The sequence below is a fragment of the Caretta caretta genome, chromosome 1, assembly GCF_965140235.1.
Source record: "Caretta caretta isolate rCarCar2 chromosome 1, rCarCar1.hap1, whole genome shotgun sequence".
NCBI lineage: Eukaryota > Metazoa > Chordata > Testudines > Cheloniidae > Caretta > Caretta caretta.
This window is the reverse complement of record NC_134206.1, coordinates 228,502,186-228,519,225: the sequence shown is the minus strand read 5'-3', so window position 1 is coordinate 228,519,225 and position 17,040 is coordinate 228,502,186. Positions and strand designations below refer to the sequence as shown.

The following is a 17,040-nucleotide window of genomic DNA, read 5'->3' as shown; positions in this document are numbered from 1 at the left end:
AATTTCACTACCACTATTGCTGCAAAAGAGGTTCTCTGGGTAGGAAATGTCTCACCCTGTTGTCATAGACCTTCTTGAGTGCTTCGTAACGGATGGATCCCTGAAAGATCACTCCTTGGAAGGTGTTGCTTTTGTCACTGGCCACAAGCTCCACGCAGACCATCTCTCCTTCCCCCACGGTCATGTCACTGAACACCTGCCATTGCATCCAAGGAAACAAAACACAAAGGAAAAGCTGTAGTGATTAGATACTTCAGATATAGCTCAAGTGTGTTCAGGATCCATGGTTTTACTTCAGCCCATTGTACAGACAGAGGCCACTTGGAAAATTCAGATCTAGATCTGTGTTTCCAATACCCAGAAAGTTTGGGGTGTTAAGGTGCAACCCAGGAACCTCTTAATGCCAACTGGTAATGGGGTATGGAGGAGTTACAGAAAACTCATGAGTTTCAAGTGTACATTCTAGTTTACCACAGAATGTCATGTGAGGTCTCAAATGAAAGCCGGTGTCACGCTGGTCATTAATACTGTTGTGAAATGTATGTACAGATACTATATAAGGAGTTATGTCTATATACTGAAAATATGTTTGTAAAGTCTGTATCAAGGGATCAGCCACCAACAAAGATGAAAAACCAGTTTTCCTCCAGACAGGAGGTAAGAAACGCACATCTCTCTATTGTACCGTAAATTATGTACCGTTAAACACAATGGTTGCCCGTTTACATATGAAGTCAAATATTAAAGACGTAAGCTCAACAGGAAAGGAGCACACAGGAAAAAACAAGGCCCAGGTGGTTATCCTGTCTATGAGCAAAGATAATGATGTCTGGGGTATTTCTAGAAGGCAAAGAAAATACCCCTTTCATCCTGCACCTAGGAAGTAAACAGATTTCATGAATGCAAACATGCTAACAGGGTCTCAGCCAACCTCAGTTGAAAACTCTGAAGAGGACTTTGGATGAGATAAACTGCTTTGGAGAGGAGAATAACCTGTTAGTCAAGTTTAGTTACGAGAAAGCATGTTATGATTTTGTTTTATATTTATCCATTTGTTTCCAATATCCTTACTCACTATATCCTGAATCTCTCGTCTTTGATAATAAACTTATTTTTGTTTTCATTGCAAATATATCTCCGTGCTGTGGTGCCAAGCAAAGTGCTGGTCTGGAGCTGAATTCTACAAGCTGGTGTGTACTGTTCCTTTGGGAAGAGCAGGCCTGGTAATTCTGTGAGTGTTCAGTGGATGAGGGGCTAGACACTCCAGGGAATACCCGGAGAGGGCTCAGGCGTTGGTGTGTGCCTTTCGTTACACTGCACAGAGGGAGCAAGGCCTGCGGAGGCCTGGAACGTAGTGCTCATATTGCCAGAGGCTGGTGGATTCAGAGAGCTGGTTCACAGCAGGCACAGACAAAGCTGCCTCAACACTAAGGGCAGGTGGTGGTGAGGTGCCTCACTAACCCTGGGTACCCCTGGGTTGTGTCACATCAGATTAATGTTTCTGGGAAAAAATCATGGCTTTGCCCAGCTGGCTGGACCATGGTTGGGGGCTCCACGAAGACTAATTACGTAGACTGCTGCCTTGTGGCGCAGGGCAGGGATATATGGGTGAAGATATATCAAGTTGGACAAACAATAGGAAAGGGAGATTACAGGACAAAAATGAGGAAAATGTTCTGCTCTAACAGACCCACCTCTTCAAAGTTATCGATCATGAAGAATATGTTAGGGTAGCTGATCTTTGATTCCTCTCCTTTGCTGTCCATTGGGTGTTTGCTTGGAGACGCAAATACTTGCTGGAAGAAATTCTGAAGATGTTATCTACCTTATTTCTTCAACGTATGTACAATTATGAATACTTAAAAACAACTCCATAGTAAAACATGGCAGAACTGGCGAAGGGCATATTATAGGGGAATTTCACCTTCCTTTAACCCTGTGGTTCTCAAACTTCTTTGTGTCTGTAGTAGTTTATGCCCCTCCCGTCTCCACCCCACACCATGCCACCCTTATGTCTATGCTGCTGCAGACCCCTGATCTAGACCATCCCTGACAGGTGTTTGTCTACTTTCATCTTAAAAATCTCCATTGATGGAGATTCCACAACCTCCTTAGACAATTTATTCCAGTGCTTAACCACCCTGACAGGAAGTTTTTCCTAATGTCCAACCTAAAACGCCATTGCTGCAATTTAAGCCCATTGCTTCTTGTCCTTATTTTATATCTGTGCTGTTGATTTTTGGCCTCTGTGTAGACTTGACCTTTTAATAGGATCAAGTCTCTTCTCCTTGCCTACAGCCCCCCAGTGCTACAATCTCTCCCGGCTGCCTTTTGGTTCTGTCCTCTTCTGGGTTTGATACCCTGATACTTTTAGGGCGATCTTCAGATTTGATCACAGTTGGATTTACATCAAAAAGAGAGACACCCAACAAACAAAGACGCTGAGAGGCACTGGAGTGGGGTTTTTCTTGGATTTTAAGCCAACCTCAAAAAACCATTCTGAGAAATTAAATGAGCTCTGCTCTGGGATGTAACTATTAGAAAACGTCACTTCATGAAGATGGATGGAGGCATCTCCTTTGTGAAGCAGCTTCATAGACCACAACTTGAGACTCGCTGCCCTGTTTTTTATACAGTTCTTAGGGGTGGTGAAGTTTGGGTGCAAAATGTTTGTCCTTGAAGCCTCAACAATAGTAGGATCCTCTCACCTGAGATTTCTTTTTGTGAATGTGAATATCCCCTCCATCTGAGCGAGTGCAGACAGCACAGGTGACCACATAGTCCAGCTGAAACAGATGACAGAGGTGTCATTTGGTGGTGGGGATGGGGAAAACAGACATTCAGAGCTAAGTATCAGTGCACAAAACAGAAAACACTCTACATTCATGGTTTTCATCTTTCTGTCTGGCTTCAAAGAAAAACGTTTTTGTGTTCCAATGTCCTTTCTGCCCCAGCTCACTGAACACACTGAAACCACTGCTGTTTTATTCATAGCCAAGACACACTTATTCTGACCATTACTCCAATATCTAACAGCTCTGCAAAGACCCTTGCTATGGGGTACAATAGACTCTGGATGTGAGTGTGGGAATCCCTCTGGCACTCTATTCAGAGGTAAGGTTAGGGGTTAGCTGGAGGAGTAGGTTTGCCACATGTAGTATTTAGTTTAAGGTTGAAACGGATGAAATCACCTCCCTAGGCATGGAAACAATGGAAACGTTAATGAAGAAGGGCAACACCTTGCCATGTAATGTGAGAAAATTTGCAACAAACATTTCCCAGCTGTGATGATAATCTCAGAATTCTGACTTGCAGTGAAATGGTTCTATTGTACTCTACATAAAAAATTAACGGTGGAAATTGCTCTCTGAGGAGCAGCTTTGGAATTAGTCTTTTTGGTGGAGAAAGAAGGAAAATGAACACAACTCAGTACACGTGCCATTAATGAAAGGTCTCCCATTTTGAGATCATAATCAACAAAATATGGTATGGATCTGGAATGATTATAATAAAAATAATCAGCCTCCCAAAAACTCCAGTATAACACATGTACTACCTAAACACTCCATGTATTAATCCAAAAAACAAAAAACAAACAAACAATCTATACTACTTTCATATGTCTCCAAATGAGAAATGGCTTACTACACTTCTGCTGCCAGCAGCTGGCAAGTGGCAACTCAGTGGAAACGCAGTGGTGCTACTGGCAAGAGCTCAAAACGGTTTCACAGCTGCATCAACATTTCAAATCTTAATGAAGATGTTGCTTTTGTCTTCTCTTATCACTTGGTGAAGCTCACCTATTTTCCCATTTGGCTACAGACCTCAGCACAGATTCATTGAACATTAGTGGATTTATGGTTTTTAGGTCTGAATCATGTAGCTATCGAAATCTAAACAAAACATGGTGACTTCATCTGTTTGGTATGTTCACTCAGACCCAGAGTGTCAAAATGAAACACATAGGTTGTTTTTTTGCTTTCTTTAATTGCCCAAATGCCTCAAACTACATTGTAGACCAGAGTTGGTTTTGAAACCCCTATAACCATGAGTAGTCTGTGCGACTAAAGTGAGCATCAGAAGAGGAAGAGGTTCTTGTGACCTTCTGCAGGATGAGGTTCAGATAGACGCTCTCCTCCCAATCAATGTCTGGGTCACCCAGGCCAGGAAGCTTCTTAGAATCCCTACGGTAAACTTCAACTTCAACCTGCTGATAGAAAACAAGACATCCTGGGTAAACATGATATACAACACCCATTCGTGTGCACACATCTGCATTATACTTTGAACCTCTGCTTTGAAATTTGCTGCCTTGTTTGTCTGCCAGAGTCTGGATTTGTTGACCCTCAGTCACCAGGCAAAGCCAGCTCTTCTTGCAGGCTTTTTCTGGGGTTGCAGGTAAGGGATGAATGTAGAATAGGGAATGTGGGAGAGATAGCAGTTGCCTGCAATAGCAAGGGACTGGACTAGATGACCCAGGAGATACACTGAAGTGCTATTTTCTAATGCTTTTATAGTTCTGAGAATTTGGAAGGGATTTTAGTTTTGGACATTGGTCTCATTTATTTATTGTACAAGTAAAGTTTACGTGTGTGCCTAGAGCTTTGGCTAGTCATATTTTAACCAAACACATAAATAAGATACTCACAAAAAAGGGATAGGATAATGGCACCATGTAAGTGAAATATGTCAGCAAATTAACGCATAATGTAATCTAATGGTTGTTGTTTGGAATGATGGGGGCAGCAGTAGGAATCCTAAATGAAAGGCATCTGACGGGGTAGAGATACCTTTATTCCAGTGGATTTGAAAGTGCTTTGTAAGGAATCACTTCACCCACTAGTGAAACACCTTTGGGGTGCACTGTATCAACTCTGTAGCAATTCTGCATACAATGGACAGAAAGCAAAGAGGAATACTGTATGCATTTGAAATCACAAGGGAAACGTAGGCAGAATGTAATTATACAAACTAGAATTTGGCCAGCACACACCTCTTTATTCATGCAAAAAGTGCTAGGGGATCTTTACTGACCACATTACTTGCAATTGGGTTTTTCACCTCACCCAGAGAGAGACCCTCCAGCACAGTATCATCTATTACCATTTGGGGCGCAGTTTCAGTACTGACTCTGAAAAATGAGTATCTACTACATCACTTCCTATAGTCCCTGGGTTTTCCTTAGAGGTTTCCCACCAAGTACTGGCTCTGCTTACCATTAGGGATCTGTCAAGATCACAAGTCTGAACTCAAACATAAAGCAAAACCCACACCAATGAAACTACAGATGATGACAATGAGAACAATGGCCTAGATATGAAGATTAAAACCTGAATGGTGCACATGTATTATTTATAAAATGATGACTGTGTTTGGCACAGTACCAATATGTTGAATTTGCAGTGTAGTTGGATCTATCAGATAGCATATATTAAAAATAATCTGATGGGGAACATGACCAATAGACCTGAATACATACAATATCTCCGAAGAAGCTATTCAGGTCTGTTATATAAATATTTGTTTATATGTTTGCAAGCTATTATTTGACAGAACACCAAAATAGCTGAAAAGAATCTATTCCTTACTACAAAAGGGTGAGTGTCCAGGAAATGCCAGATGGCATGGTACAGCTAAGAAGCGTCCACTCATGCACCTTTATTTTGTTTTCGTTGGGGCAAGAGGAGAACCACTGAGTTTTAAAAAACAAAAACAGAATGCAAAAAAAAAAGAAAAAAAAAGCCAGAATAGGAGAGTAAACCACAAGACAAACACCCCAGAAAATATGATCCAGCACTATGTTAATTCTAAACATAACTCAAATCCTCTGAAAAGAACAATACTAGAAAGAAGGCTGACATATACAGAAGAAAGGAAATGAGATAGCAGAGTGTTTCAGAGCAGGCAACAAAAATCAAAATCAAGATATCCTGAGGTCTGAAAGAACAATTTTATGTTACTAAAACAAAACATTATTCTGTAAATCAGCTTTCACAGGAGATACATCTCAGAATCCTTCATAGAATTATATAGTGCCAGACCATAAACTGTACATGGTATAAACAAGGTGAAGTTGGGACACTCTTTGGTGAATATATTAATAAGGCTGATAATTTTTTTTCCATGGGAGATTTTCAAAGAGGAGAAAGTCACTGAGGTAGAAAGGTTCATAAAGAACATTCCTGATGGTAGGAGAGACATGGGAGAAACTCCTGGTACCAGCAGTGTCAAGAGTGTGGGAAGGCTAGAACAGGAGGAATTGCCATAGTAGACCAGGCCAGCCGTCTAGTAGAAAATGCTAGAATGGCCAGTACTATATGCTTCAGAGGAAGGCATAAGAATCACCATAAACTGGCAGTCATGGAACAACCTGCATCATAGAGGAATTTTTTTTTTCCTAAAGCTTGTCAGTTGGTTTATGTCCTGAAGAATGAGCACACCCCATATGAATTTATCATCATTATAAACACCTTTCAAAAAGGATTTCCTTAAATGGCTAATCCCTTTTTAAAATCCTACTAAGCTCCTGGCCTCCAATATTTCTAGTGGCAATGAGTTCCAAAGATTAATTGTGAGTTGCAGATAGGAGGCTGCAACAAGAAAAAGAAAGGAAAAGAGTAAAATGCAAAGCAGTATTTTAATATATATCCACTCCAGCATGAAACTAAGGATGGCTGCACATTTGTACACTCGGAGTTCCAAGTTAGACACATTCTATGAGCATAGAGGTAGGATGTTCACAGGGCTACACAATTTGACAAACTTCCCCTTGGGAAAATGGAAAGTGTCCACCTGACTCAAGGAAGGAAGCAATGAGGTCACGGTGGGCTGACTATGCAGGGGAAGACAGATCAAGCAGTACAGGTTCCTATAAGACATTAGGTTAGTTGACTCTCCCATACATAGTCCTATTCTTACACAGTGCCATAGAATCAGAACGTAATTGTCTCTCAGCAACAAAGTTCAAAGCTCATTTCACAAAAGTCATCAGAATGTTCATGTTTTTTGATCAAAGTGTTGCAAGATACCTTTGAAAAATGATTCATGCTTTATAGTATTTATATTCAATAACTACATTCATTGCACCTAAATTCTATTCTGCTTTCACATATTCCCTTCCCCATGTCCCTTAACTTATAGAAGTGGAGAAGAAGATAAAGGGGATTCTAATCAGCTCTGATACCTTTTCCTGTATACTCATTTATAAGATGATTTTGTGAGAAGTAAAACATATGGTTGAGGACACTGCATCTCAGTGAATTACTGCCATGGTCCTTTACTTTAGTGTCACTATCCCCAAAAGAAAATGTATTTAGGGAAATCAGAACACAATTTTGGCTGGGTAATAACTAACACTATACAGAGCTCTAGGTTTGACCGTGAAAGCCACCCAATAGCACATGGGCAGAAGGACAATGTCTCCCCAAAAGCAGAGAAAGCAATCATCATGGGCAAGAGCTGAGGAACACCCACTAATCTGTCTAAGGAAAGATACAAGTGAACGACTTAATGTTTTCTATTATGCTGGGGTAGTTCATCTCCAGCTGACATGTAGGGGATTTATGCTTCTGATCCTATTGATGTTACTGGGCACCTCCAGGGAAATAGCAGGAGAATGAACCAGCTCTAATGGCACTTTTCTGGTGATTACAGTAAGCGACTGAAATTCCCAAAAGTGCCTAGAGATTTTGGGTGCCTTGAATTTTGTCCGCCCAACTTGAGACACTTTAACAGGGGCCTGACTCGCACAAAGTAATAAAGCTGGTCCAACTGGTGGCCTGTGGGCCGAATCCAGCCCACAAGATGATTCCATCCAGCCCCAAATGTGTCTGCCCCCACAGCAGACCCACTCTACAAAATGGTGTACGCCACATGATGTGACCTTGCACGCACCATATGAGCGAAATCACATTGCATGGAGGATGCCGTTTTTCTCTGTACGTGGCCCATGTATGCGCCATACAACTACCCATGTGGCCTACATCACTGAGAAGGTTGGACCATCCTCCTCCTCATTAATGTGTCTCAGTTTGGGCACCCAAAATCACTAGGCACATCTGGAAATATTGGCCACTCTCTTATAACCACCTTATGAATTCTACACATTTTTCTCTATTTTTATTTAGTTTCCAAAATCTACTTTCAAAAACCAGTAAAAATGATCCTGTAAGACTTCTTGAAGTAAAGTAGTCCCTTGGGACCCTGTATCCCTTGTAAATTCTGTGGCTCCAGAAGTAATCCTAGCTCTCTGTGCAACTGGGGACCGGTAGGTGAGAAAATGACAGTGGGAACTGAAAGTCACCACCGAACAACGGGTGTTTGATACTTCATGTGTGATAATAAATCCAGTTCCTGTTGGACAAATAAACACATTACCACTTGGCCCCCAGTGCTTGAAGTCTCAGCTGAGAAGCCAAGGATGCAAGAACAAATAGTGTTGTTTTCATTCAAGTCATACACAAAATTTATATGATCAGCCAACAGGGAGTTCATAAAAAAAAAAAGGTATCTAAGTAAACTGACATTCTGGCATACAGTGCTTAAACATCCTGGCACCCAAGCTTTCGCAGCTTAGTAGATGTTAATGACTATTGTTTAAAACAACAAATTCTATAAGAGATCTAAGCTCCTTGGCACATTGTCCTTTAAAGCTGATCCGTGGACTAAAGGGATCCAAAAATCAACATCAGAAAGTCCTTAATGGATTAGTTTTCTCATTCATCTTCCTGGCTTTGTCTGCAAATACCACGAAAAAAGCTGCAAAATATCAAAAAACCCCAAACCTAAACCCCTATCACTTTATCTAGTCAGCAAATGGGCAGAAGGCAAGTGTCAATAAAACAAAGTGAACAATATGTTAGAATCTACTTCAAAATTATCATCAAGGGTCTTAATTTCTACCCCAAAAGAATCAGAATAAAGGCCCAACAGTGACCGTTTATATTTTTAAAGTGAGAGTTTAGCACTGCGCTAAAGGCTCGAGGGACTGACAGTGTGGGAAACCAAAGGCTGACATTTTATTCACCAACATAACCTTATGCACTGAGAAATATCATCAAGCAGTGGGATTGCTGCAAAACCTCTCCAGGCCCCTGGTGCATTATAAAACTACTACAATAGAACCTTGAAGATACAAACACCAGAGTTACAAACTGACCAGTCAATCAGACACCACCTGGAACTGGAAATAAGCAATCAGGCAAAAGGGGAGACCAAAAAACCCCCAAACCCATGCCCAGCAAATTCTGTACTGTGCCTATATTGCATCTTAAAGGTAGGCACATCTGGGCTGCCTGTCCCCACTCCCATCCCCTTACTTGCCACCTGGGGGTGGGGGCAGTCACTTACAGGTAGGAGGTAAAAAGAAAAGGAGTACTTGTGGCACCTTAGAGACTAACCAATTTATTTGAGCATGAGCTTTCGTGAGCTACAGCTCACTTCATCAGATGTTTACCGTGGAAACTGCAGCAGACTTTATATACACACAGAGAATATGAAACAATACCTCCTCCCACCCCACTGTCCTGCTGGTAATAGCTTATCTAAAGTGATCAACAGGTGGGCCATTTCCAGCACAAATCCAGGTTTTCTCACCCTCCACCCCCCCACACAAATTCACTCTCCTGCTGGTGCTAGCCCATCCAAAGTGACAACTCTTTACATAGTCAAGTCGGGCTATTTCCTGCATAGATCCAGGTTTTCTCACATCCCCCCCACCCCCATACACACACAAACTCACTCTCCTGCTGGTAATAGCTCATCTAAACTGACCACTCTCCAAGTTTAAATCCAAGTTAAACCAGAACATCTGGGGGGGGGGGGGTAGGAGGTAAAGACACTGAGTTTCACAGGCACAGCTGTCAGCCCCCGAGCAGCAGTGGCCCTGGGGTCTGCGCAACTTTCCTGTAAGCCACGGCCGTGCAGTTCCCTCCTTCTTCCTCCCGGGAGGGAGATAAGCTTGCATGCTCAGTCCGAGCCCGGGAAAGAAACTTCATAAGCTCCTGCTGGAGCCTGGCCTGCAGTGAGAGCTGCTGGAACCCAAGCTCCTACCTGACAATGTGCCCTGGAGAAGCAGCTCAGTTTTAAAGGGCCACACAGCCTGCACCGCATGCCAACTGACATCACGGTGCCCCAGGGTGTCTCACTCATCACCCTGGCAGCCAGGGGGTTAGAACCAGCTGCCTGTCCCCACCCCTACTTGTTGGGCAGCCACTTACAGGTAGGAGGTGAAAACGCTGAAGTTCGCAGGCACAGCTGTGAGCCCTGCTCCAAGCAGTCCGCCCTGAGAAGCATCCCATAACGTCTTGTTCAGAGTTATGAACAACCTCCATTCTTGAGGTGTTTGTAACTCTGAGGTTCTATTGTATATGGATTTATGTAGGTTACTGTTGCCAACTCCCATGATTTTATTGCGAACCTCATGATATTTGTTTTTTTCTTTAAGCCATAGCTCCAAGAGACATGTAAATACATGAGAATCTCAGCTTTCATTTTAAAAAACAAAAATGTGTGTCTAGCCCTGTTGGTTGTGGAAAAAAGCTAGAAAATGTGACCCGAAGGCTCACGAACTAGAAGGCAAATAAGAACCCAAAAGGTATTTTTAAAAAAGTCAATCCCAAGATTTTAGAAAGTTGAAGTTTGCAATACTGTGATGGATGGTGAGAATATTCTTCAAAAGTGTATTATAACAGGACAACTCTTGGACCCTGTTGGATTTTCACTAGTATATGAGTCTTCCTAAGAAAGGAAGTACGCATCAGACCTTGGATCTACTTTCAGCTCTAATATTGACTTGTTGGACATCACAGAGGGTTTGTCTTACACAGGGTCACTTAGAACCATGTAGACAACCCGTGACTGTGCACAGACCATCAGAAAACAGCTGGGGGGAGAGAAGACAGTGGGGCACAAGAGAGGTAAAATAGGGTGTAGTGAGCCACTTATATTGTTCTTCCATTTTATCAGTCTCTTTCTAGGAATGAGGTATCCATAGGTAAATACTATATTTCAGATGCAGTCACTCCATCACAGTGCAGAGAAAGTATTCTGATCAACAATGGGATGCTTCTATACACTGAACCAAAAGTTGGTGTCAAACTTTGTTTTGGTCTAGTATGCCATTTGATGGCAATGCAGCCAACATTTTTAAACTTGGATGCCCAAAGTTACACAACCTACACCCACAGGTAGGCACCCAAATAAACTGTCCAGTTTGTGCTGAGCCCACAATACTAGATGCAACAGGCTGTTGACATACATTGTCCATTTATAACTTTAAGACTGAAAACTCCTAGATTTAGGATTTTACTACCAATTTTTGTTAAATTACTTTTTTGAGGGGGGAGTGGAGGGAGAGATAAGGAAGCTGTTATACTTTCCAATGTGAGAAGTCTTTTTAGCTGACTTCACAACATTAACATGCTTCAAAAAACTTAGGTCCTGATCCAGCAGTGCAATTAAGCATCTGCTTAACTTTAAGCACATGTACAAACAGTGCTTAAAGTAGTCTGAAAAAAGTGTGTGTGGGGGGGGTGTCTATCAATCTGGGAGTAGGAACTTTTGTAAAACAGTGCTTAAAGTGTATCTCTCAGTGACCCACACCAATTTTTATTATTTGTCCCCTCTTCTACACACACTTTAAGCACTATGTGCAGACCCATTGAAGTCAATATGCTTAGCTGAACTGGGGTCCAAAAGCATCCCTTTTCCATTAAGTAGCTTCCTGTGTAGCACAGTATCACTGAGTGAATCAGCAACCTGTCAAAAAGTAATGAGCTGTTTCACAGTCTGTAGGCAAACACACACAGATCCATAAACAGCCCACTGGAAGCAACTGTTTTCCAGGACACGTCATGCCTTCATCCCACTAGCAGTTTTGCACAAGTAAGATTCAACCTATGTGGTACTTACAGCTTTTGGATCAGATTCAGGAATAATCAATGCACATTATCTTTTACACACCATGATGCATATAGCTATAAATCAGGACCACGAAGCAACATTACATTTTACCAGTCTTTAATCTAGCACATAGCCAGATATTTCATTTACAAGAACAAAAGAAAGACCTCTTAAAAAATTATGGAGATATTTAAGAACAACAAAAATGTGCTGGTAAATGCTGACAGGATATATCAAGCACGGTCAAATATGCTTTATGGACATAACTACAGTGGTCTGCCCTTCAAACCCGAGCAGAACATTACATCCCCTTTGCTTTTGTCTCTAATTCCTTTGTTTTCTTACATTTTCCTATATATTTCTTGCAAGTAACCTGAAAAAAAAACAAATAAAAAAACCCCCAGTGCTTGAATTTGTTCTCAAAATCAATTTAGCCCAAAAATAGGATCATCACTCCTAGGCAGGGCATTTGTCCTGTTTTGATCCAGAAAATCCTGCTTTTCTAAGGTTTTCCCCCCCATCTGGTACTAAGACAAAACCAGACATGGTTTTGTCCGGTATTGGATGGGGAAGGGTGGGGTGTTACATTGTGAAGAGCACCCCACCCTGCTGGCATGACCTTGCACACATCATGTGTGTGAGATCACGCCAGCGGGGGAAGGTTTATGCTGTTCCCGGAAGTACTTGATGTTCAGTATTCTGGGGATGCATGAGTGGCCATCCTAATTACACTGCTTTAATGACTAAGGATACCAATGCTATTGATCAGCTATACAAATAAATTCAAGAGGCAACAGTCAAGCAAAATCATAACGAGCACTTGGAATGTGTTCAAAAATAAATGAAGAGAAACCTGAAATAGCTTCTAAGGCTGGTAAAGTTTTTTCTGGAAACAGAGGAACTGATTTCTGTAAGGCTGTAATGTATTCTTTATAATCACGTATGGATTAGAATAGAATAGATTAGATAAACAGAGATTTATGTATGATTTCTCATCTGGATTTTCATTCAAGATGAGAAAAAGGATATTGGGTTGTTTGTATCATTCACTCAGCCAGCAGATTATCTTTCCCAGCCAAAAAGAAAAGGAGTACTTGTGGCACCTTAGAGACTAACCGATTTATTTGAGCATAAGCTTTCGTGAGGGGCAGAGGATGCTGAATGCTCCGAGGTCAGACCCAGGAAGGTGGAAGCTGTGTGAGCTGTGTGTCCTGAAGACAGGCTGCTCACAGAAAGGAGACTTCCCCAGAGTCCTGACTGGCTTCATGGAGAGCAGTTCCAGAGCATCGCCCGGGGACTCCGGGACAACTGGTGGCAGCGGTGCCAGACTCTCCCCATCTTGTCTATAAAACCTAGAGAAGGCTTCAAGAAGTGTTTGTACATTAGCTGATATTATATATGCAATGGCAAATAGCAGTTATTCTGGATTAGATGTCTAATTGTATTCTATTGTTGCATCTGAATCAGTAGAAATAAAAATCATCATGATTTAAAAACATTAATTTTAAAAAATCTAAATAATGACTTTTTGACATTTAAATCCAAATTTTTATGTGTTTCTAGTTCTTTACTTTCTTCCTATTTTATACTCATAAGTTGCTAAAGGGGATGTTTTGCGCTTGTTTTTTCAATTGTATGTGTATGTGTGCACACGAGAAGACACACACAGCCTGGACAAGCCGGCTAAAAGGAGCTTGAGGAAGTAAGCAAAGACATGACCTCCTGTCAGGGAAACAGGACTTTGCACATTCTTTATAAATAAATAAGTTTGCATCAAAGGTACTAGACTCCTCCAGCATTTTCACCTTCCAGTGGAAACAACCCACAGGGCCCCAAACTTTGACTAGCTTCTAAGGCCAAAATGGGTAACAATGCAAATGCTTATGTGCATGCTTAACTTTAATCCCCAGTCATCCTACTGGAGTCAATAGGACTATCCATGGTAGTAAAGCTGTGTACGTGCTTAAGTGTTTGAAGGATCAGGGCTTTCTTTTCTTCCCTTGCTTACAGCAGTTCTGTAAAATTCAACTACCAGCATCACTACCAATAATGGCATTAAAAGGAAATGGGCCCATTTATAATTTGGCTGATTATATATTTCAAAATAAAGTTGCAATAGCACAAATTTTCAAAATTATTTTACAAAGCATCAAGCTGATTTAAATAATTTTTTAAAGTGATTTAGTTGCCTTGATTTAGATCATTCCACTATGATTTGAACAGTTTATCACGTCTTTCAGCAGGTGTCAGGACTAAACGAGTCGATAAGTTGGGTAGGGCCAGCCTGGGCTCAGGTTAGAAGCCTTGGGAGGGCGTTTTGTGTGAGGAAATGTTTGAGAGGATTTATTCATGGAGATTCCCCTCTATCATCCTGGGTGGTGAGGGGAAAAGAGGCTGTGGGACACACAAAAGCTGTCGCCAAAACTAGTGGGACCATGGGATGTGCGTGGAGACCCTGCAATAGCTCTGGGGCTCTCCTCACCACACAGTAGCATGGCTGCATTGAGACTGCTCCAGTAGGAACTGCCCCTGTCACAGCACATCATAAATAGCATGCGATCATATAATTAAAAGAAGGTATCATAACTCATACGCACCAGGGTGCTGAAATAAGATTACACAGGCATTTCCTAGCTTTTGAGTGTCTGACCTTAATAACGTTCTCAACGTAGGTTTTGTGTAAGTGTATAATTTCCTACGTTTATAAAGAGCAAAAAATTGCATCAAGTGGCATCATATTGATACCCACATGTCATCAGCAGGGTTGGAAACTTTATATCCAACCCACAGACTTCTGTCACTCCAGCTAACAGAGAAACTGATGGCAGTAGTAGAACAGCACTAGAGGGGGATGAGAGAGACACTCTGCCAGTGGGTTTCACAGGTGTTTGCTGACAGCAGAGGAATGGTGAGACTCACAAACCTTGGGTTCTATTCCAGGCTCTCGAAGGGTGCATGGTTTAATGGTCACCAACTCTTTTGTCCATTTCCCCCAAGCTTGACTCCCTTCTGCCCCTTCCTCTCCATCCTGTCCTCTCAAATCTTGGCTCCTTGTCCCAGTCTCATTCTCCTCACTAAGCCAGTCCCAGTTTCTACTCCTCAGTCTTCTCAGCCCAGTCCCAGACTGCCCATTAGAACTTCCTGGCTCAGGCCCAATTTCCACCCACCACTCCTAGTCCTAGTCTCCTTGCCCAATCATTCCCAGTTTACCCCCATTCCCAGGTCCTTCTCCCATTTGTCTCCCCCACTCAGGCTGCAGTTGCCACCCACCTCACTCATGTTCTCCATCCTCCCTGGCTCCCAGTCTCGCCCGCAAACTCCTTTCTCCAGTCTCTTTGCCCAGGCAGTCCCAGCTCTCCGCTGACCCCCATCTCCTTGTCAGATCTATGTCACCACCCCCACTCCTCCGTTCCTGCACCCCACCGGTTCCTCCCTGCCCAGATAACTCATCTCCCCTCACCCATCCTCCACCTACCCTCAACTCATCTCCCCTCACTGGCTCCCCTCCATCTTTCTCTCTCTCTAGATGCCTCAGTCCTTGCCCAACCCAGTCTGGTCTATCCTCCCAATTTCCAGTTTCCTTCTATTACCTCCACGCCACAGCACCCCGAACCTATCTACTCCCTCAACCCTCACCAGTCCAGCTCTTGCCCCTTTTTTATTCAGTCAGCCAGCTTCCGCCTCCACACTGCCTGGGCATCAGCAGGGAGGGCACTGAGAGTACAGAAGAGACAGCCCAGCCCCATAGCACGGAACCCCAAAACTGCAGTTGCACGGAAAGTTCAGTCCCCTGCTGGAGGATCCTTAATGCAGACAGAGCCTTTGTGGAATTTAGCTGCAAAAACCTAAGAAAGTCTTCACTGAGTGTGTGAACTGCAATTTTTCAAAAGGTTTATAACTTGCTTAATTTGATTTGCTATTCTTGTGTATATCCAAAGGCACGTCTCACACGCAAAAGCCATTACACTGTGAAAGTTGAAGTCTGTTCCAAGGTATGGGTGGGTCAGAGCTTTTAAAAATAAATAAATAAATAAATAAATAAATAAAAGAGGGTCACCAAATTTTAATGTGGGCAAAACAATGTATTTTTCCCTAGCCTCACTCTCAGAAAAGATTCAACCCTAGACAGACACTCAGCTTGGAAAATTTCAGCCCAAATTGTTGAAGTTTTGGAAAGTGAAAATTAACATAAAACAGTATGTTATAATGGGAAATGTCCAGCAACCTTAACAATAATAGGTGACGCTACCAGCCCTCCCTACAATATTTATCCAGACTGAATTTACAAAGAGACTATTGTGTTTATCAGCACACCACTCTCTAGAAACAGCAAAAAAAAAAAAAAAACCCCAAACAAACAAAACAAACAAACCCATCCCAACTTATATGTGATATAAGCTTTTATTTAGAAAGTACCGGACATTTTAATTTTTACTGGAGTTAGTGCTGCAGAATTATTAAACACAAAACCCAGACAAAAGTAAAAACCCACTCCCCCTTCTCACATACACTCAATCATTTACAGTTTGCACCTGATGCCCCTGGAATGCAGACTGGAGCCACATACGAGAAGGTACAGTTCCCAGTAGCTATGGCAACTAGACTCTGGGCTCTAAAGCCCTAACAAAACCTCCAGCGATGATGCAATTGTGAACTGGCTTGTGTAATGGGCAAAGTTCAGTCATGAACAACAACAAAACCAAAATCAAATTAGTTTAATTTCTATGGATATTAATTTCCTAAAGTTTTTTCTTTTTGTAATAATAAAGCTGACATAGAACAATAAAACTACAGCCAACTAAAAATTGTCTGTAGGGTATCTTGTTTTCCCAGGATCTTCCATGCTCTGATAAACCAAAATGGCAAAAAGCTAATCCAGTGGTGTATCTCCAGCATGGTGCAGTGGCTCCTTCAAGGATCCCAACAGGGGAATGAATGAACAAAAGCTGTGGTTCTCAGCTGGAACTGCCCTGCGAACACCTCCTCGTCCCCCCATTTGACATTAAGGGAAGGACAGGGTGTCCATGACCCTCCTGCGAGAACCCATATATGAGAGTCCCAAGAGAAAGGACCTAGTTATCTCTGCTCCTGCAAAACTCTTAACTGTGTGCTTAACATTAATATTTACTTCAGTGGGAT

General features: G+C 42.1%; 1 protein-coding gene across 3 annotated transcripts in view; it reads right to left on the bottom strand.

Annotated features, from left to right (window-relative positions):
• KIAA0930 (KIAA0930 ortholog) overlaps nucleotides 1-17,040 on the bottom strand; it is a 135,771-nt gene that overhangs the window by 20,100 nt on the left and 98,631 nt on the right. For 2 of the 3 annotated variants that reach the window (XM_048824928.2, XM_048824949.2), the window contains 4 exons: nucleotides 4,103-4,210; nucleotides 2,709-2,786; nucleotides 1,695-1,796; nucleotides 56-196 (listed from right to left, as the gene is read on the bottom strand). In XM_048824928.2, coding sequence (XP_048680885.1) covers nucleotides 56-196; nucleotides 1,695-1,796; nucleotides 2,709-2,786; nucleotides 4,103-4,210 — 429 coding nt within the window. The remainder of the gene's footprint in view (nucleotides 1-55; nucleotides 197-1,694; nucleotides 1,797-2,708; nucleotides 2,787-4,102; nucleotides 4,211-17,040) is intronic. The other variant, XM_048824933.2, reaches the window with a different exon arrangement.